At 40.9% G+C, this 23,276-nt stretch overlaps 1 protein-coding gene across 2 annotated transcripts in view; it reads left to right on the forward strand.

Annotated features, from left to right (window-relative positions):
• Window positions 1-395: 395 nt before the first annotated feature.
• LOC125706399 (PHD finger protein 21A-like) overlaps window positions 396-23,276 on the forward strand; it is a 50,692-nt gene continuing 27,811 nt past the window's right edge. For both annotated transcript variants that reach the window (XM_048973084.1, XM_048973083.1), the window contains exons 1-7: window positions 396-540; window positions 1,222-1,296; window positions 3,281-3,318; window positions 3,780-3,832; window positions 7,724-7,822; window positions 9,066-9,098; window positions 11,411-11,476. In XM_048973084.1, coding sequence (XP_048829041.1) covers window positions 485-540; window positions 1,222-1,296; window positions 3,281-3,318; window positions 3,780-3,832; window positions 7,724-7,822; window positions 9,066-9,098; window positions 11,411-11,476 — 420 coding nt within the window. In that variant the 5' untranslated portion in view covers window positions 396-484. The remainder of the gene's footprint in view (window positions 541-1,221; window positions 1,297-3,280; window positions 3,319-3,779; window positions 3,833-7,723; window positions 7,823-9,065; window positions 9,099-11,410; window positions 11,477-23,276) is intronic.

Consider the following 23,276-nt stretch of genomic DNA (forward strand, 5'->3'; position numbering starts at 1 on the left):
CAAAACTGCAGAACGGATACCCCGTCACGTTTAATGGAAGGAATTTGAACCGTTATGTAGTAAATTTATATGCTGGAAGAAATCCGGAGGACAGATACTGGGGTGTTTGTAAATATTTATTTAAATAATTTGTGTGTGAGGAGAGGAGGTTTGACTGCTGCACAAGTGAGTATAAGAGAGGGTGAGTTCACCTCGGCATCTTTTATTATCGGAAATCGCAAGTTTTATTTCCGCATGGCCACAACTTTCACGGCTGGCCGGAGTGGATTAGGCGTTTTTGCGGCGTTGGAGCCGGAGCCGAAGGCAGCGGGGGGAGCCGCGGGGGTAGTGTTTTTGTCCATTTATTCTTATTCTAGGAGTTGAGCGATCCCGTCGATATTGGGGGGCAGCAAACGCAGTGTCGGGAGAGGGGGGGGGTCATTCCTAACTTGCTGCCAGCTTCGCTTTCCTGCTGTTACGATGAGGACCGCGCTTAGGTACGAAAATGTCCATAGGCACAAAAGAGAGCGTGATTCCGCTGCGTGTAACGGGACATTCAAGGTTTATATCTGTGGGGCTGGACGGGGGCTCTCTTCAGCCGATTTCTTACCCGCTCCATCTCCGTCAGCTTCGCTCTTAGTTTTGGGACAGGGCTCCTCTTTGGCCCGTTTTAGACACCGGGAGCGGCTCTTCTGGATGCTGCCGCGATGCTGTGCTTCGGCGAAGTTGCTGTGTCCTTTATTCTGGGAGTCAGAGCGCAACTAACAGCGATCTTCTGGGGCAGTCTAATCACCCCTGTGTATCAAGTCTTTGCCTTTAATGCTTCATTTGACCGGCCTATGTACTGACGAATGTGCTACACTATTATGTTGTTTGATTTTAATGTTAATGCCATTTTTGCCAATAGGTTGCCACATTACAGCGTTCTAATCTGCGCTGTTTATTTTCGCCGGTGCAGCCATCCCGCTTAGTGATCCTAGTGTGGTTGACTAGGCCCGTAAGAAGATCGCATACTTCGTTTTCCCTCATTTTAAAAAACAGGAGCGCTGTTTCCGTGAGACGACGAGTCGGTTAGAAACCAGAATGCAGCAAATATGCATTTGTTTAAGGTTTTACCGGCGTTTTACAGTGCTGATGCAGGTAGCTGTAGTGCTGAAGAATTGACAAATCTTGCATCTGTTTTTGGACGGTTTGACAGAATGATTTCAGTGGTCAAAACCGACCCTGTTCTCTTTTTTTGAGCTTGCACAACTTCGCTGGCATCCTGATCGGGAAGTTGAAAAGGGCGGATGCATTCAGCCTCTTTCAGCTGTTCAGGTGGGAGCTGCTGCCGCGGTCCCCTGTCTGCGTCGTGCACTGTAACTCTGGACCATATTTATATTTTTCTTTCCACTGGGGCAACCCACGTCCCGTCTGGTGAACGCTTTAGTGCTTTATATTCTGATTTAGGAGCACCCGAAACACAACGTGAATAATGTGGATGGATACCTTTAGCCGTCTGGGGTCGCTTGATGGAGCCATGGTGCAGCATCTTACTCGGCAAAAGTAGCTCTTTCGCGTACTTCTGTGTTCTGAATACCTGTTACTGCAAAGTGTATAAAGCGTCGCGCAGGTTACAAATTTTTGGATTACTGGACTGATTTTGTTTATCCTTCAGTTTTATTTAAAATGAATGTCCTTTTCCTTATTGTGTGTTGTTTAGGATAACTTTTTACCAGTTTATGATGAAATATATGAATGTGGCCTGAAAATAAGTTTATCAACATTGTGTAAATGTATTGAGACGTACTGTGAAAGGGAAGCTCTGTTAGATCTGTTCAAGCATCAGGCTGAGGAGGGATCAGTGTGTATGACTTTGGTACTCTGGGCTACTTCCAAGCTCCAGTGACATGTGGACATGTGTAAGCGTGCCAGTGGCTGACTTTTTACTATGAATACCCTGTCTCCTTGTAATCTTCATTGGGGTGCCCCTGCTGCCTAAAAGCTTGGGTCTTTAAACTGCACTGCATACCCGTTCCATGCCGTTTTTGGTCTCTTTGTGCTTGCATGTGTGCTCTCCCATCTTCTGGGGATTTGAGGGATGCAGGCATAGTGAAAACTAAGCAGATTTTACGGCTGGCTAGTTGCAGCCTCCATTTCTGCAAAATGAACTGCTGCCGAAGCCTTGGTAGATGTGCTTTTTTAGAAAACCTGTCTGTAAAGCAAATTACAGGTTATGACATATTGCTAATATAGAAACAGATGTGTGTTATGCATTTGAAACAGCTCTGCTTTGGCCTAATTTCATTAGTTTCCCTTAATTCATAAACCCCCTACATCAGCTGATCGTTTTTGTAGTTTGGGTGCGGTTGCATTTTCTGGTCAGTTCTCGTCTTGGTGCTGGTTCCTGTCAGATGTTCAATTGAAATGCACACAATTAAAAAAATCTTTTTTTATTTTTTTTTTTATTTTTAATCACAGGAGTTTGACATCAGCCATTTTTCTGGGAAGTGAAATATAAAATGGCATTGCCGTTCAGTCAAAAGGGGCGGGGACACTGTCATTTAACACATGGCTAAAACTGCTGGCACAGTGGAATGGCAGGTGTAATGCTCTCTGTTAGCAGTAGACAGTGATGTTGGAGACATTGCCATGGTGTTGAATTTGCCTCAAATGTTTTCATATGGTTCAGTGTGTTTACTGCCAGTATTATGTCACTGCCGAGGAACCCGGTCCGCTAAACCTAGCCAAAGTCAAAATGAATGAGAGTCCTGTTGCATAGCAACTCTGCTGGTATTGAATTGAAATGAATATACTCTAGGTTTATATATAGAAAACACAATGCATTGGCATGATGTGTGAGGCGCGCGTCAGATACTGCATGGGTCTCTGCTGCCGCACACTTGGCTGTCGTCTTGGGACGTTTATGTGTCCCGGTGGGACTTGGGCCTTGAGATCTGTGCATGACTGGGAGCTACAGGAAAATACCAGAAATTTTCAGAAAGAATAATATCCTTACCTTATGAAAGCAACATTTTACCTCTAATTTTTTTTTTCCCCATTTCAGCTGTAAAATGGCAGCGGTCGACGTTGAATATTCATGCCTTGTCTTTGGCAGGAAACCTCAGGAACACACAAATGTGCAGTGTGTAGTGGGTTTGCTGCGGGTGAATTGTGTGGTGGGGAGGTGGGGGGATATATAACTTTCCAGCGGTGCCCTTCTACATCTGTCATTCAGTTTTATCAACCTTTGTACCCCCTCAATCAGGCTGCAGGCCAATTCTCTCCCCATATAATGAGTTCCACCTTTCCTGTCTTGCAGAGTGCTGGAGAGCATTGGTCCAGTCGCCCAGCCACGTGGTGAGTCCCCTAACCCTCATATCTTCCTGCCGGGGCTTCTATTTGCCCACCGATTGGGGGCGCTGGTGGCTGCTTTTGCATCGGCTTGCTCCTGCCTGTTTCTTAGAATTTGGTGATCAGTGGTCTTGTGTTACTCAAATAATTACAAACCAGGCTGGAGCCTCGTCCTTTATAATCCAGTCCATGGAAACCCTGGAGCAGCTCATTTTTAAAATTTTACTTCTGTTAGACCTGAATCACCAGATTTAAGCCCTGGCTGTACATATTGAACTTCTCTAATGAGGTGAAGCGGCTTGCTGTGTGTTTCACCAGCAAGATAGTTCCTGCTCTGAGCTATTGTGTCCTCGAATGGGGGGGGGGGGAGAGGGGGTCTCGGACCAGACCCTGTGCTGCAGCATGGAGAAATGAGCATCCCTGACCTAACTGTCAGCTTTATTTTTATAATTTTTTTCTGGTTGCAGCTGTGCTCTCAGAGGCGAATTGGATGGTGTTCAAAGCTGGATATAGTGTGCAGGTAAGGAGGAGGTGATGTTCCATAAATAAAAGGTGTCGAGCTTGTTTCTGAGAGTGATCCTGTATGCTTGTACATGTGCGTACATATAAACAGAGGCAGGCTGTTTTTTTTTTTTTTTTTGAGGTGTTAGTGTCAGTATTTCTCACATTTGATTGGAATGTTTAATAAGCCTTTAATTGCTGCCTATTTACTGAAGTACTAATTATTTAATGTTGTTTTTCTCAGGAATATCAGGTGTTTGTACACATTTTCAAGGTCTGCATCTGGATCTGACCTTCCACCATATCCCACACTTTACTCATTTCTGCCTCCTCTGGCTTGAGGAGGCATTGCTCTGAAAAGATTTCACTGGCCTGTGTGGTTTATACTGTAAGAATTTATGTAGGGTGGGGTAAAAGGGTAGAATATGCCCCTAGACATAGACTCCCTCTAGAGAAGACACCCCCATTACTTGTTTCGGTAAAAATATTGTCAAATTTTCTGACTTGGTCAACCTGCATATGAAATTTACAGTGCTTGTGAGACCTGCTCTGAGAGGAGGCCTGCCAGCTCTGTGAGGGTCACAGTTCTGTTTCCATGTGGGATGGAGCACAGAGTGGGGACCCTCTCTGTTTTAATGATGGAGACAGAGCCTCTTATGAGCTTCGCTTTTATAACTTCTGAAGCATTGTTTTAAAGTTTAGAATTATTCCTTTGTATTGCAGTACATACAATGTTGGCATCATAGCTTATTTACAGTGTCAGAATGCATGGTTTTAGCAATTTTGTGTATGTATAACGACAAATGCAGCAGTAACATACAAACGATATCACTTCGTAATGTAATCTCAGTTATATGGCACATGTGCAGTAATGACCAGAGCCCATATTGACAAAGCATCTTACCAATATGAGTACTCCTACTAAAAGTTTTTTGCCTAAAACAAATTCACAAAGTGGCTGAGAACAAGTTTTAGTTAGGAATATGGCTTATAATGGGTATAATGATCAACTGCTTACGTGGATCAAAAAGCTAGGGATAATCATTCCTGTACAAATGCTGCTTAAATTATTTGCGTATAGTAATCAAGAAGTCCGTTTACAATATAAATTTTTGGTCTTTTTAAACATGACAACATATGGAAAAAATTAAAAGTACTGTATTTTTTTAAATTTACATTGATCAGCCTATTTTGCCGTGCAGTGACCCATCTGCTTCTGGCTAGCTACCCGAGGCTAATGCTACATGCACAGAAAACATGATAGAAAAAGAAAGTCATGTTCTCTCAGTTACGAATATTGATTCATCAAAGTTTATGACAAACTGCCAAAACCGAGCCAACATAATGCAGCAGTGAATGTACAATAAGGTATATTTTATGTACTGTACTGTACTGTATTACAGTAAAATCCACTAATGGACTTCAAAGGACCTGGCAAAACAGTCCGTTATATCCAAAATTCATTATATCCAGAGTTGCTGTATTTCCAGAACACAACTACAGGACACCATTTACTCATGCCAAACCCTAGCAGACACACTTGTGGTATAGATTATTATATTTTACATGTAGTAATCCAACTTTACCTGACCAGATGCATGACTATTCATAATCCCGACTACTTATCTCCGCTGGATATCACTGGCACGCCACATGCCTTGTAGGCAGAGCTTGCATGTCCATTATAGCCGAACAAAACTACAACCAAAATCGTCCCTGGGGACCAAATTTTGTCCGTTATAAGCGAAATTCTGTTATTTGCGAGTCTGCTATATCCAATGCTTTTTCTGCATGTTTTTAAAGGTACACGGCCGGGACCAGCTGACCTCGTCCATTATAGACGATATTCTGTTATAAGCAAGTCTACTATAACGGGATTTTGCTGTATAACGTATTTGAAAAGCATTTGAAACAGCTGTACTCTGTTTTGTCATTAAAGTTCAGTAAATAGCAACACTGTTCATTTTATTAGCTTATTTATGTAATAAATATACAAATTAATATTCAATTAGATGGTACTCTGCATGAGGCATAAAAAGAAAAATATTAGTGTTAATGATCATATGTTTATAGTGATCATTTTCACCCAGACAGACATGATCACCATAAGCGGTTTCCGTTGTATATTATTGATTTGTTGGAGATGTTATTGTTTCCCTCAAAGGATCCACAAAAATCACCATTCTCTCCCAACTGAGGTGGTATCCTTTAAACAATTCAGCATTTGTTTAATGTTTTCAAGACAGTGCGACATGGGTTGACAGCAGCCATTTCGTGACTCTTTGGGAGTTTGTCTTTGTGACTTAGGAGTCCTCTCAACTTTTTAGTTTTCCCAGACTTAGGTGCTACTTTTAGCGCTAAGGGGCTTTGTGAATTGCTACATTTAGGGCTGACACACCCATTATTTTTTAGGAGTTTGGAGCTACCATTAGCCGTAAGATGCTTTGTGAATACAGGCCTAGGGCTTTAGATGACGGGTCTAAACGTTTGTCTGGATGTTTACAACAGTCATCTGAAGCCCCGGACATTATGGTGAATGTGCCGTATAATCTTGATTTGATATCATGCAGCCCTAATGCAGACCTTCATGTGCATTATGTATTCTGTTTGCTCAGGAGTTCAGTCTGAATTTTAGATTGCGGGTCCTCATCACATAATGTGGACATGTGTTACTATGTTGATAAATTTAAAGGGTCACATGAGTGTGAACACATCGCAGCATTAACCCGTAAAAAAACATAGTTATGGGCTGTGTTAGTTGGTGCCTGTTTTTTTTGGGGTAGGCCTGCCAGCTGAGAGCATTGAATCAATTTTCTCAGTGGCCTTTATATGAAAACTAATTCAGTGTGCTTTGTGGAAATTTTGCACAAATAGGAAATATTGTGAGTTCAGGAAATCAGGAATACGTAAACATGTATGTGTGTATGTATGTATGTGTTCGCTTATATGTGTGTGTGTGTATAGTGTATGTCTCAAGAACTGGTAAAAATTAACTGTAACAGCAAATAAAATGGGCGACATCATATCAGCATTATATCGCGCATTTGCAATATTCACCAGGGCTTCAAATGACAGGCGAAGCATTTTAGCTGTACTACTAATCTGCTTAACAAATTGTTTGCATGAATAAATGTCCATGGAGTACTGGAAAGCTGGTGTCCGGCCAATTGTTTCGCTTGTCATCTGAAGCCCTGATTATTGTGCATGTGCGATATAATATCGATGGGATAACACCCAGCCCTACTTTATGGTACAAGTTTGCATGTTACCTTGTGCATTCTGCCGCATGTCTGGTCTTTTGCTGACTCTCTCCAGGTCACTTTTCTTTCTCGAGCCCCGGCTCTGTGCCAGTCTTATTGCAGGCTTGTTAGCATCCACAGAAGTGTGGCTGTGAGATATTCTAACCTCTAGTGTAGTCAAATACACTGATGGAAAAATGTATTGTTTCATTTCTAAAGTAATCATTGTTTGTTTGTCTAAAGACTATGTTCATCTGTGCTATATACAAAGCCTCAACTTTCTGGTAAATTACACGGCTTCACTGTGCTCGTGTTCCATGCAGTGGAGCCTAACAAAAAACACAGACGAATGTGCAAATGCAAGTCATTTGTTGATTTGACCACCAGTTGCAGGAAAACTGCAGTAAATTTGAAAAATTAGAAGCTCTTGCAAATATTGCGAAGTTTGCTTGATCTTGTGTTAATTTCTGCAACTGCAGAATCACAAAATCCTGGAGGGACTGATCAGGGTATCAGGGTGCTCCAGGTGACCTGCTGTGGTGTCAGCAACTTAGTCTGAAAGTAAGGTTAAAGGGTACAGACACCAGGTGTGTTCACACAGAGGCTTATAAACCAGTTTGTATAAAAATTATTTAATATGTCTTATTTAATTTTTTATTTTTGCCAAACAGGCTGAGAGCTCCTGGGGACTGGACTGCTGGCAGAAAGAATCCATAATGGAGTTACAAACATTGCAGGAGGCTCTGAAAGTGGAAATACAGATCCATCAGGTATCTGAGGCACCTTTGAACCAGCCTTCTGTGATTGATGTAGGGCTGCTTCCCAGCAGCACAAACAGCACTTGAGCTGATGTGCGCAGGCATTCATTGGGTTATGTGCAGATGTGCTTGGTTCTGTCTAACTCTGAATCCTGTGTTTGGGATTAGTATAAAAATCAAACCCATGTAAAGTAAGGATGTAAGTCTTTAGCCCCAAAGCAATTTAATTATTACATATTTTGATGCATTAAAATCTTTCATTTCTCCCATTATTCAGTTTGTTTAGTCGATTCATCATTTTGATAGTCTAAATTCAAACCTTTTTTAACTTCAGAGAAAAAAATGCATAAATATGACCATGGGAACTTAATTACACACTATTAATGGAATACAAAGAAAGTAGAATCTCAGAACATTAATTTTTATGCCAGTCAGTGTAAATTGTCAAAAAGACCGACTACTTAGCTGTACAGGAAAAACAATATTTGAATGAATGTTTAATACTTAATAGTTCTGTAATTTGTCCTGTCAGTTTTTGATTCCTCTTTCTGTTATCTGAACATTGCTAACCTCTTCGATTTTAAATTTGCTTGCTGTTGTGTTTTGTTTTTTGTTTGCTAAATACCTATCTGAGAGCCAATATATAGTTTGCTTATGTTTGAGATGTTTTCTGGATTTTTAAAAATGATTGCAACATTTATTTTTTGTGAAGTTTAACTTTGGTTATCCCATTTGTACATGTACGTTTATGCTTACCGACTGCATTAGCAGGGGCCTTTATCACAAAGCTAGTTCAACAAAGTCAGGGTTAGAAAATGAGGTCTGAAACTGTATCACAGCACTGACTATCAACAGTCTACGTCAAGCCAGGTTTTTTTTTAGAGACCAAGGTGTAATTTTTGACTAGAAATGGTTATATGAGGTATATAGTGATATTTTTATGATTTGATTTTTTAAATTTAATTTGGCAACAGCTTGCACTTTTTGCAACTTACGAAATATTTCTGTTCATTTTTGCGAAAGTTGTTACTGCATAAAACAAAGAAGCGCTTGTGTAAAACCTGTTGCCCATGGATTTCTTTCTGTAGCATAGTGGCATAGCTTTCATTTGAGTAACTATCGTAATATATTTCTATTCTTTCTCATGCAATGCTTAATAGTTGATAAAGAGGGAAAGATATTGGATTGGTATCTGTATCGGCAGAATATTCATGTGTTTCCATGAATATTCAGCAACTTTTTTTTTCTCCCACAGAAACTAGTGGCCCAGATGAAGCAGGATCCACAGGTAAGCTCCAACACACATGTTCGGCAGGGAACATTCCTTAACCAGAGCCACTTTTTGAGTTATTGGGCTACTTGTATGTACAATATAACATGCAAGAAAAATATATATAAATGTCGTTTATATGAGACTGCTGAGCACCTTTGTGGTGTCTCTTTAATTTCTATTCTGATATCTGGGTGAAGCTTTACTCTGACTTGAGCAGGTCCCTGTCTTTCTGACTACTTCAGCCATGCAGGTCCTGGGGATTTACAGTAGATACTGCCTCATTGCTGGAGTCCGTGTCTTTTCCTCCGGCAAAGTATGAGTGTGAAATCAGCTGCAGTTCACTCAGTGGCGTCCCCTGCTTTGCAGTGGCCACACATAGCGTCCACTTTCTTTGGTCTCTGAATACCGTGGTTCGTTTTCCTCAGTCTCTGAGCAAGGCAGAAGTTTAATAATGCTATTAACAAGCTCACTAACAGCCTACAGTCTGCCGGGTGATGAGGCCTTTGCTCAGTGCCTTCATTCCCCATCAACCCCCATACACACTGTGTGTTCCACCTGGGCTTCTGCATGGTATCTCAACAGGGAAGTTTAAGAATAATGGAGATGTTATTAAGGAGCACTTGTGAGGTTTTGCCTGTCCAAAATGTTATATCATTTTAAGCATGATGTCAAACTTAAGAGACAAAGAAAGTTCATGTCCTCCCGGTAGTGTAGGATATTCTACCAAAGGGGGCAGTACTCTACACCAGTGTTTCCCAACCCAGTCCTCGGGGAACCCCCAGACAGTCCACGTTTTTGCTTCCCTTCAGATCCCAGCGCACATGTACCATGTATTCAGTGTTCTTGATTGGCTGGGAGCTGGGAGGGAGCAAAAATGTGGAGAGTCTGGGGTTCCCTGATGTTGGGAAACAATGCTCTACACAGAGGGTGGGATATCCTACCAGAGGGGACAATGCTCTGTCAATAGGGTGGGATGTTCTACCAATAGGGTGCAGTCCTCATCCGGTAGGGTGAGATGTTCTACTAAAGGGAGCGAATGTCATGGTGCATTGTTATGACAAAGGATGCAATTTGCTACCTTTAGGGGGAAATGTTCTACCAAAACGCTTTGCATTAGTTGTTGCATTTGGTTTTGCATCCTCATTCCATCAGAGCAGTGGTGACTTCTCTAAGACCACAAGGGAATCTCCACCTCCTTCAAAATGTCTCAAAAAAAATTTGGTCAAATATGTCCTGTTGTGTTTAGATTGCAATATTACATTGCAATAGATTGTAATATCTTGCAGGTCACCTCAACGTGATTTTTTTTTTCTCACATTCCCATTGCAGCACGATACAATAAAACCTATTGAAGTGCAGCTTCATTGGATTTCAATTGCAATTCTGTTTGTCAGTACAGCAAAACTAGATGTTTATTGGAATGCTTAAAAATGTAATTTCCAGGGAAGCTCAGAGTCTCTGGGAGTAAATAGGGCAGTGGGCTGCCCAGGACACTTGGCTGCCACATAATGATCACAGGGACTGCACCTCCTTTTGACTGGTAGCATTTTGAAGTTATACTTTGCAAAGTTCAGTCTCATGCGGATTTTCAGTCTTCATTTTTTTTAATTTTCATTTGTACATAGCCTACTGCAAACAAACATAAATATAGCATTCTTGAGTTTGCTCCTTGTTTTAATAGTGGGGTTCTTAGGTTAGTAAAGTTCATTTGTTTATTTCAAACTCGGTCATGGGGGGGGTCGTATAATGAAAATTTCTGGACTAGACCTTGCATGTCAGTAGTAGTTAAGAGTATACTGTGCTAGCATGGCTCACTCGAATACTGAGATGCTGCAGATGGGCTAGATTATCTGTATCAGGTGTGTTAAATTGGGGTTTTTCCTGAGCTCTGCCGAGTTGTAGATCTCTAGGAACAGCAATGAGCAGTTAAGAGGATGCTGTCTGGGATGGAAGACAAGTCTTTATATTGTGAATCCTTGCGTGTTGTCAGCTGGCTATTGTAGGGATGGAAACCTGCAGGATTGGAAGAAGATGTTTTAAATTACCCCCCTTCTGGTGTCTCATGTCTCCTGCGAGGTGTCTGAAGTTTCAGCCATTGTGGCCTTTGAGGGACCATCAGTGTGTGTTTCTGGGGTCATCATGGCCGGGGGGCACGGCTCTATCAGAGAGTATCTGCCAAGCCCCTTGCATAACAGGCGGCCCCATCCTGGTGGTTCCCTTGTCATTTGAAGTGGGGTGGAGGACCTGTGAGATGTTGGCCTTATGTAGTTATCTTGTGGTCCCCAGTAACATGTGAGCTATAACAAGCTGTCAACTCTCCCTTTCAGAACGTGGACCTGAAGACGCAGCTCCACGAGTTACAAGCCAAGATCACATCTCTGAGCGAGCGGCAGGTAGGACATTGGTGTGTGAAGGATGAGGGGGCATCCCTGGGGGAGTGTGGGGGAATTGGAGGTTCGAACATCTGCACGTCTGGTGCCCTAAGGACGGGGGGGTTAGGACTGGTTAGCTCCTTCCTTCCCATTAAGTTGGCCTCCTGGGTGGTGGTCTGCAGTTTTTACGTTTAAGTTGCCTGTCCCAAGTCTTCACCCCAGCATGTGACTTGTGAGGGAAGCGGCTGTCGTGTTGCGGGAAGGAAGTTTTTCCGTAATGATTGTTCAGCCAGCATCTGTTCTTCACACGCTGATAAGATTGTACTATTATATAATATTGTGTAATAAGTGAATTACAGAAAAGCTCTTTGTGAATTGAGTAGATTCTGTAAAATGAAATATTTTAATGGTGCCCTTTAGCTGGGGTGATTTATTGTGCTTTCAAGTGGGTCCTCATAGGGTAAGTGACGGCTAAGCACTTTGCTCAAAATGGCTGCTACAGCCCACCTATAGGTGGCGCCAGCGCTCTTTGCCAATGTGTCATTGCTTTGGTCTTAGTGATTTGGTCTTTAGTGAATCCCCTGGTTACAGTACGTCCTCAGTCAGCCAGGGTGGCATTATGACCAGTTTCATGGTGTTAAGCCGCTCACTGCAGGTCATTTTGGCACTCCACATATGGATCGTTTGGTTTGACACTTGATTGTTACCTTCGTGTACCCTATTAACAGAAATGAGGTTGTGTTATATGCAGTTGCGACGTACAGGCTGTACAAGATTAATAAAGGACACACCTGTGTCTGTGCGTGCACATGTCTGTGTGTGTGCATGCATGCACATCTCTATACATGATCCCGTCTGTGTGTGTGTGTGTGTGTGTGTGTGTGTGTGTGTGTGTGTGTGCACGCACACAAGTGCCCTTCTCTGTGTACATGTGCGTGCCAAGTCTACCTGTGCACGTGTGCTGTCTGTGTGTATGTGCGTGTGCATGATTTTCCCCCAGAGTGTGTTGGGGGGATTTGGCAAGTTTGGGAAGTGGATATGATCTGTCTTTAAAACTGGAAGTCAATCTCTGAGATGAGCTGTGATTAGGGTTTCTTGTGCAGGAGAACAGCAAGAGGTGATTGAGAGGCCTGCTGAAACATTTTAATCGGTTAACTTCCAGGTTTAGTTAGTATCTAAGCAGGGAAATCCAGTATTCAGTCCAGTGTTGCCGACCGGCCCTCCAGGGCAGGAACTGGGGAACCCCGCTTTATCGTCTTTGCCATTCTTGTATTCTCTCCATCATTACCCCACAACATTTATCAGCTGCAAACCAGGATATAGATACACACACAGTCGGCGGCCCTTATTTATCGCGGTTAATCAATTGCAGACTCTACCACAATAAGTGAATTTCCGTGAAGTAGGATTCTTTATTTATAAATTGAATATTTTCGTAGTTACAGCATAGAAAACCTGTTTACGACCTTTTAAATGCAGTTTTTAACGTTATTAGACATGAAATAACACCCTTTAGTCACCATTATTGTTATGATTGCTGGACAATGAAGCAGGAACGGAAGACAATGAATCAGGATCGAAGGGTTTATTTGGAATCACTCCAAATGCAGGACACAGAAACGTGTAACATCAAAACGTCAGTGACAGACCTGGGGTTACAGACTCTGACGTGGACTTAAATACACCGGAGGAACCAAACTGACAGAAAACAGCTGGTCATGATCGGGGTTGCACATATGGTTAATAAGGGGGCGTGGCACACAAGGGGATCGTACTGGCAGGTCATGACAATTACACTCGTATTACCCAATATATTAGACAAAATAAGAGAAAATAAGACATTAGACGTTACAAATATCATACTATTATTATTGTACATTTAATTACGAAGAACAAAGATGCTTCCGATGTGATAGAGTGAAGCCGCGAAAGTCGAAGCGCGAAGTGGCGAGCACTCGTGTATATATATTAGTGCTGTCCCAGACAATCTAGCTATTTATTCTTTTGATTATTCGATTAATCTAACAACTAAATTTCCAATTGATCAATTTATTGATAAGCAATTATTTTCAAGTTAGTCACTTAATACAATTCACCCCTCCCCCACCCACCCACACACACACATCTGAAATTCTCCTTGACATTTCAATTTATTAAACCATTTCTTAGAGCATTATGAACATTATAAACAAAAAAGGCAAATCTTAAGATTCTATAGGATTTCTATGTTAAACCGCAGTTAATAATCACTGCAATAGTTTTTACATTATTTCAGTACATAAATTTGACTTTAATGTTAATCGATGCTAAAACATGAAATGATTTCATAACTAGAGAAACGTATTTAACAAACACTAGCAAAGGTAGCTTACAGTTAAGCTTACTTCCGTGAGCAAGGAATGATTTAGTCTACAGTGTGTAAGAGTAGTCGTAAACGATAATTTGTTTCACTCTTGCATGACAGAATAAGTAAAAAGAAAATATGAAACGGCTGAAGCAGTGTCATTACCGTCAGCTGCAGTAGAGGTGTCATGACTGAAGTATTCCCAGGCTTTCGGAGACCACGTGCGAGCCTGGCTCCGCGTGTTTCTCTAGAGGCTCCATAGCTCTTCTGGTAGACACAGCCATGTTGCCTCATGCGCGGAAGGAGGCAAATTTCCTTTTTTGCAGGATGAAATTAGGTGTTTCAGACCCATTGCCACTGGTATATAAAATCAAGCACTTAGCCATATAATCAGGTTTAAAAACATTTGTAAAAGAATAGATCTTTTCAAAGAGCTCAGTGTAGGACTGTGCGATATTACCAAAATCCCATTTTCTTTTTTCTGTGGATCACCTGCTGAACCCTAAGAGGTCTGCGTGAGAAAATATTTTAAAATTATTTTGAGTTCTTGTGCAATAGTTTTGCATTCCTTCACAATACTTTTCTGTTAACTGTATTGTGTCCATTTAACCTTGCAGTACAATTTGCGGTGATAATAAAGGGACTCTGTCCCTTTAAAGTACGAAAGATAGAATTAATGGACTAATAACTATAAACCCTAAACGATATGGACATGTCCAGTCAAGTGTACTTTAAGGAGGGGGACAATGCACACCATATAACTTTCATATGTGTGTTTTTATACATATTTATTAATAATGGCAGTGTCCATTCACTGCCAGGGACTGTTAACAAGACAGCTGGACTAATGAGCCTGAAGGTAATACACAAACATTGAAATATTAATTAAAATTTGCCCGTAAAGAATTATGGAAAACCGAGGGGTGTTTGCTTTTGTTGAGATATTACAGGAAGTGAACTGAATATAATGCTAACTTTACCACGGTGTCATAAACCCAAAACCACTTTCAGGTATACCTCCCTGGTATTATCGATTGATGACACATATGGGGATATGCGGATATATATTGTAATATTCCAGAGAGCGAGTTTAAACCTTCTCTGTGATACTGCGGCAACTGAGACAATTTAGTTTCTATGCAGTTTTCCAGCTGTAATATCTTTAAATGTTTGTAATATATTTCATTTATTTGTTTTTATGTGTACACTTCTCGTTCAATAGCCCAGCTGTCTTGCTTAGTTATTGCCGGTGAATAGACACAGTGCAATTATTAATAGATACATATAAAAACACATCATATTAAAGTCACATTGTCCCCCATAGTTCAATGCTTAAAGCACATTTTACAGGACTGTTTTATTTCGGTTTATCCATGCCATCACGTTGTAGCATGTGGGCAAGTGTATATTGAAATCACAAAGCTATTGCAAGTAAACATAAAAATATTTCAAAAAATATTTTCCCGCCCAGACCTCCTAGGGGCTCCATAGCAGTACAAACTGGACAAAAATTCGTACATAAATAGGAGGGAAGTCACAAATGTAACACAGTCCACAAATAGGCAGGAAGAGAGAGACAAATGTGCAAAACGTGTTTCACGTGTACAAATCGCTCCGTATTTTTCTGAATATGATTTTACACAACACAAATTTTAAGAATATGTATTTGTGGATTGTTAAATACTTATGGATCATCTTGCATATTTCTGGATTGTCATCTATGGATTACAAGTAATAAAGTGCAATTACATGAGACATGTAATCTTGTAAACGGTCATCCAAATGATGAAAAAATGTTGCTGTAAACAATGCATTTTGTGACACCACAAAATAAACGATAGAGCATAATAAAAAGCGATAGATGTCTTTATTTAGTCATCCGATACATATCGTCATATCCCACAGCCCTAGCTAAGTGAATTCAAGCGTGGTACTCTCATAAGATGCCACCTTTACAATAAATCAGTTTGTGAAATTTCTTCCCTACTAGATATTCCACAGTCAACTCTAAGTGGTATTATTGCAAAACGAAAGTGTTTAGGAACAACAGAAACCAAAATGTGGGAGACCACGTAAAGCATTAGAGCTGGGGTCGCTGAGTGCTGACGTGCATAGTGCATAAAAATGGCCAACCCTGTCAACTCAATAACTGCAGAATTCCAAACTTCCTCTGGCTATTAACTCCAGCACAAAAACTATGCGCCTGGAGCTTCATGGAATGGGCTTCTATGACCAAGCAACTGCATGCAAGCCTCACATCACTAAGCTCAATACCAAGGATTAGATTGAGTTGTGTTAAAGCACGCTGCCACTGGACTCTGGAGCAGCAGAAACGTGTTCTGTGGAGTGACGAATCATACTTCTCTGTCTGGCAGTCTGTTAGACGACAGATGTTCACAAGTCACAAAATTAGATTGGTTCCAATTTGGCATTAACATTTATCAAATTTAACCACATTTGGTTTTTTTTTCTATTAGTAACTGATGTGACTAAATGGGAATCACCACTTGAACAGTTCAAAAACTGCTTGTCTCATAGTTCCTTAGGCTTATATACATTTTTAAAGTAATCGCTATTCCAAGTGGCTTTGAAGCAATAAAATTTTTGTAAGAAGTACTTTTCTAACTCCAATTAATGGATAAAATTGATTTGTCTCTCAGCTCGTGTGTGTGTGCAGGTACATAAATGATGATGCAAATAACACTGCAAACTCCATTTAAAAAAGTTAAAGTAATGTGTGCAGTCATGCTGTTCCTTTAGTCACAGGATAGCGGTCAGTTATATTAATGTTCAACAAAGTTATTTGCTGGTGTTTTTATTTTATTAAAAGTGTTATGAATGTGTGATGGAAATCCGAATAATTTAAGACATTACACGCAGTCTGTGGGGCACAATGAAGAGGTGCCGGCACGTTTTAAGTTGTACAACTTGACTTGGAATGATCTGTCAGAAGTTTTTGTTACATGCCTGCTAAATTGTGTTTGTGGAACGTACCTGCTACATTAGATTCAGGGCAGTCTGTGCCAATCTGTGTCACTGAACAGCACGATGTGGGCTATATATGATTTACGACACAGGTTAAGCAATGTCTGTTTCTGAGCAGTGCAATCTAATGTAAGATAGCACCCGGAATATCCTGCGCTTTGTCATATCAGGTCTGCAATATAAAATAGTGGCAGATACCACCAGACATCACACTTCTCCAGCTCCAGTCCATATGCCCTGTGCATAGCCGCACATCATGTTGTGTTTAATGCCTTTATGGTTTGGGGAGTATTGTACACCGAATGCTTCGCATGTGTAGAAATTTCAGGAGCCTTAAAGACTCGCTAACAACGAGTCGGAATTAAAAAAAAAAAAAAAAAGATGAGTCGAGTTGCAAGTCAGTTTAAGAGCGACTCGAGTCCCCATCTCTGTTAGACGAGTCTGGTTTGGCAGATGCCAGGAGAATGTTTCCTCCCTGACTGCATTGTGCCACTGGTGAAGTTGTATATATTTTGTACATTTCAGCTGGGAACGCAGACTTTGAGGGTCTTCAGATGGATACCAGGCTTGGTTGAAGATCTAGGTCAGGGGTTTTGGATCTTATGAGTACCTTATAATGCACCTTGTGAGTCAATATGGTTAATATACAAAGGCTTAATATGGTTAGAAGTGCAAAAATTAAATGAACAACCACTAAACTTTGCACACATTTTATCATAACACCCCCCCCCGCTAAACCAGTATTTAATTTTAGATCCCATTATTGTTATATATTGATGTCTGTTTTGAAAGTTATTGTTACTTCATTAAAGTTCATGAAACATTGTTTTGGTATTGAAAATTTAACAAAAATCTGATGCGGACCTTTAATCAAAAAGTTTGAGAAACACTAATCCTGTCTATCATACCCCTTTCACCCCAAGCCCTGGCCAGAGCTGGTGCTGGTGCTGGTGCTCGGCCTGAGCTATGCTGGAGCTCACACCGGCTCCACCAAAACCCATCTGACATTCACACTGCCGAAAGGGTCGAATGATGACTTAAGTGTGTGTGTATTGCTGTGAGAGGGGAACTGTTTTGGAAGTAAAGACAAAAATGGAAGACCTTGTGTCAATGAACGCAGAACTATTTTGAATTTACTGCAAATGTTTACATTATATTTAGCTTTATAGGTTATTGTTCCTGGGTTTAACCCAACACATCCACGCAAAATTTGAGTGTCCTGCGAGTCATTTGAATATATCTGCCATCAACTTCTAAAAACTAGTTTGTGTCTTCCAGTGAAAAAGCGTGTCACAGTTGGTGATGCATTCGTGAATGAGTCATGCATGCTAATACACGGGGATGCACATGTTTGCATTCATCTTTAAAAGTGATATGTGAGGCGGTCGATTGTTGTAACGGAGCAAATGCATACTTACTGTATGTACATTTGTGCTGCTATGACAAGAAATTAGTGCATTTTAACCTTTATTCCACAAATGAAGTGCAAATTAGCATATAAGGGTTAAAATGCATGGTCATTTCTTGTCAAATCAGCACAAATGCACATAAAATAAGTACGGGATACTGAAGGAACTGCTGTGCAATAACATTAAAGGGCTACTTTTGATAGGGAGAGTGAAGACAAGAAAACATTTTTGTAAACTTATTTTACCAATATACAAGTAATCAAAAATATGTAAGTCTTTCATGTGGAATAAATAAATATAAAAAGTGATCCTTCTGTCAATCTGCATTTTCTTCACCTGTGTTAAAACATGTACATGAAAGACACAATAAATAAATTTCACTTAAATTACTGACATTTCAAGAAAGATAGCATATGAGTGTTATTTTCATTGCTGTAGCAAAGCAGATGTCTGTCTATTGCTTGTTGGTACATCAAAGTCAAATTCTAATGGTAACGTATTAGTTAGGTCAGTTGTCGTTACAACGATCTATAGCCCAGCCCTAGTTACAACACACGTCCAACACACAAAACACAACCGAACTTTTAACGATATGCTATTTTGTTTGATGGATCCTTGGAAGGTATCTGACATGCACCAAACGTAATTAAAGTTTCTATTCACATTACAAGTAAACACGATAATAACTAACCGGATTCCTTTAAAGTGTGATGAAGATCAATGCTGGTCACCTGGTTAGCAGGTCTGTTTCCAAACACGGATGGTGATACAGTAATATTTGTTTTCAGGGCACCGTTTTTATTTAGCTCACTTTTCAACTTGCCGTACATGCGCTCCTCTACTTCGGAACTTTCAACTTCCGAACCTTCAGACATACAAATGAAGAGGACTGTAAGTTCAAATTGTGTTCATTGGGCTCCCATTTCCTGTCTGCAACACCAAATTTTTTTTCTACGCGCCAAATTCCGTCTATTATGACTTTTGACCGCTACTCCTGCCGCGCAGCAGCATAGTGTGCGTACTCCCGGCATCCTAGTTCTTTGTAACTGTGTATACCCTTAAAATGATGTTGAATAACGACTTATGAACATTTAAATTTATGAATGGTTGTTCGGAATGTATCTTGTTCGTAAGTAGAGGAGCGTCTGCATTCTTTTTTATTTTTTAAAAATCTTGTTCACGACTTGTGCCATTATTCCGATAACCCTGCCTTCTCCTGTTCACTTCGCATTGCTTCATAAACTTTGACATTCTGACGACTGTAACCCCCCCTCCTGATGTCACATGCTCCTAACTCTGGCCCAGTTGTCTTTTGGGGGCAGGAAAATGAGCTCTGGCCCAGATATATTGGCCCGCACCACTGTTACTTTTGGTGTGGATGCAACAGCCGAGCAGGAATTTAGCCTCAGCATGGGCACCGGCTCTGGTGTGAAAGGGCTATCGGTAAGCTTAAGGAGAGCTCAGCTTCACATGTGGTGTAACTGAGTTACTGGCCCCCCATAGGTGGGTCATTCCTCTTAAATTAAGCTGATGGCCTTTGCATCACTTTTTTTTTTTTTTGATTTTGATTAAATTTGAATTTACATATACAACTCTAAAAAAAAAAAAAAAAAAAAAAAAAAGAGACCACAGCATTATTTTTAGTTTTACTCATATCTCAATCTATGGGTAAGCTTCTGTGTAAAATGTACTTTTTTTTTTTTTTTTTACTCAGCCTGGTTCTTCTCCTTCTCAGTGATGAAGGGCCTCTTCACTTTATGGGACTTCTGTTTTGCTTCTAGTAGCCTGTTACGAACTGTCCTAGAAGTGCACTTCATATCTGTACTTAATGTTTCTGATTCCTTTTGACGGTCACTTGATGTCATGAGAAGCTGTCGGATAAGTTAACGGTCATCTCTGGCATTGGAAGGTCGCTTCCTCCCTTTACATAGCTGGTTTCTTGTCAGTTGTACTTCACTTTGTTTACTGCAGTCTTAGAAATTTTGAGCCTGGAAGCAACCTGCCTCTCAGTGTAACCTTCTGCCAGCAGAACTGAGATTAAACCAGGATTTAACAACGCAGATTCTTAAATGTGGAGCAGTCTCAGTTTTTTTCCAGAGCTGTGTCTTTATTTAAAAAAATCTGTATAAGACAAAATCAAAAAATAAAAATAAACAATATACATTTCTGGTCCTTGGGAGATATGTGAAATTCACATGCCAAATTTTATCCAAATCGGAAAACTGTTTTATTAAAAGTTGAACTAACAGAGAGTGATCCAGTTGCTGACACTGAAATGAGGGCTTCATGCTGCCTTTTTGTGATTTTGAAGCTGGAGCCTGGGGTCTGGGCTCGAGCAGCTCAAGGGACCCACCACACCGTCTGCAGCAGGAGCATCTTCCTGTCTGGGCTTGTCTGTCATGGTGGTCACTCGTTCCTCTCTTCATGTGACATTTTTGAATGTGCTGCTGCTGCATGATCTCATGGCAGGTAAGGACTGGGGAATTACGTTGACGCCTTTGCCATTTGACCCTTTTAAGCACAGACTCTTGAAGGATTACTGTGACAGCAATAGGATCATTTGAATTTACATATAAAATACAGCAGTTATTAGATTGGTTGAGCTTATCTAGTTTACTTCTGTATTTGTTTTTAGTAGAGTGTGTCGGTGTGGGAGGCTTCCTTGATATAGCTGTACTCCGTTAAGTGTCTGTCACAAACAGCCCTTACACTCGTTCTGGGAGAGTTCTATTTATTGCTTTCCTATGACTAAGTCCCCTCTCCCAAGCCGCTTCCTCCAACTCCTCCAGGGGCATACCAAGGTGTTCCCAGACCAGCTGAGAGGTATAATCTCTCCAGCGTGTTTTGGGTCTGCCCCGGGACCTCTTCTCAGTTGGACATGCCCAAAACACCTCCCCAGGGACCCATTCAGGAGGCATCCTGGATAGATGCCTGAACCAGTTCTGCTGACTCATTTTGCTGTGGAGGAGCACCGGCTCTACTCGGCTCTTCCCAAATGTCTGAGCCTATCACCCTATGTCTTAAACCTAGTTCATCTCCCCCTTTATTCGCTCCATTGTTATCAGTTGGGAGTACGCCACATGCGTTACTTTACCATTATAGAAGACTGAGTGGGATGAAAATTTATTTATCCTATTCTTTTACCTGAAATATTTTGTATGTGATAGCGGGGTCGCGCACCAGGAAAGACTAGCTTCCCACAACAAACCTGCTAAGTTTGCCTGAGTCACATGCACAGTTAGGCTGTGTGCAGTGTAGTTAGACTTCATTTTTAAGTGTTTACCTCCATAGACAGAAGGGATATGCCATCACTAAACTGGAGCCCAATGAACACAATTTGGACTTACAGTCCTCTTCGTTTGTATGTCTGAAAGTTCGGAAGTTGAAGGTTTGTAAATAGAGGAGCGTCTGTACTTTTATGAACTTGTCCTTAGGGCGTTGAATCAGTGACCACTAAAGTTTGTGTGCATCATCTGCAGAGGTTTGGGACCAAAAGTTGTTCAAATCATAATGCCAAGTCAAATGCTTTGGCCGCTGTCCTCCCAGAAATTTGATTATTAAACAGGTGGAACGTGGCAAGTGAGGCAATATTGTAGCAACACTTTGATATATCAAAGCCAAATTTAGGATATGGACTTGTGCTTCCTCAGAATTGGATCCCGACAAAAATGTTATTGCACCAGTAGGCAGTGTTACAATAAAAATGCGTCTTGGCTAATAACCTTTGCCAGGGTTTGCCATAGAAAAATAATTTTCCTGTCTCCTAACATCATGGGAGGTGCCCAGTCTGATCCATTGGAATTTTCACTTCCACCTAAGTGATGCAGCCGCCATATTGGATTTTATTAAAAATTCATAAAAGTTTATAAAAGTACAGATGCTCCTCTACTTACGAACTTTCAACTTACGAACTTTGAGACATACGAACAAAGAGTACTGTAAGTTCAAACTGTTCCTTGGGCTCCCATTTCTTGTCCACAACGTCAATTTTTTTTTCTGCGCACCAATTCCGCCCAGTACGACTTCTGGCCGCTACTCCCACCACTCAGCAGCGTAGCGTGCGTACTCCCAGCATCCTAGTTCTTTGTACTTGCGTACACCCTTAAAATGATGTTGAATGACGACTTACGAGTTACAAGTTAAGAACGGCCATTCGGAACATAACTCATTCGTAAGTAGAGGAGCATCTGTATTTTCCACAAATTTTGTCCAGTCTTCACCTTTCAAATTTGGTACATTGATAGAGGACAGTCCAACAGATTTCGTCTCTGGATTTGAGGTTAATTCATCAATGCCTGTAGTCCCACCATGAAGCCAAATTTCATGATAAGTTTTTGCATATAACCTTTGAACCTTGTGAGTTGTGAAGAGTTGTGATCTTTGATTCTTCCGAATTTTCTGCCATTTTGAATGTTTCTAATAACCTGCTTTTGTGAACTTCTCCTAGAGTGTTGATCCAGTCAGCACCAAATTTGGTGTGCATTATCTTCCCAGGGCTTTGAAGATGCTCAAACTGTTGTGCTAAGTCAAATGCTGTGGTTGCTTTCCAGTTAATTTGATGACAGTGCCACCAAACAGTACACGAGATTCTATCTCAGCAACACTAAATTTGAGATCTGGAATTGGGAGCCCATTATGAGGCCACTCTACAAAAACAGTGTCATTGCGCCACTAGGGGATGCTACAATAAGCAAGGTAGTGTTTTGGCTAATAACTGTTGAAGGGTTTGCCTTAGCAAAATAAATCTTGTATCTGCTAATGCCATGGGATATCCTCAGGCTGATACATTTTCATGTTTCCTTTATTGATGTGGCCTCCATATTGGATTTTATTGAAAATGTAAGGATTTCCCACAAACCACGAATTTCATGTCATTTCACCACTGGTGGGGTGTCTATGCGAAAACATGTTTTTCCGAATACATTTTGAAGTATTGGCCATATTAAGATGGTTGTTATGAATGGGGATTATCAGGATTTGTCTCTCTCAGTCCCATCATGTCCCTATTTTGCCAGCAATTGTTGCAGGCCTTCCCATATGCTCCTAATGGTTCCCAACCTAATGTCTTAATTACTCACAGCTG

This window comes from Brienomyrus brachyistius, chromosome 13 (assembly GCF_023856365.1).
Source record: "Brienomyrus brachyistius isolate T26 chromosome 13, BBRACH_0.4, whole genome shotgun sequence".
Taxonomy (NCBI): Eukaryota; Metazoa; Chordata; class Actinopteri; order Osteoglossiformes; family Mormyridae; genus Brienomyrus; species Brienomyrus brachyistius.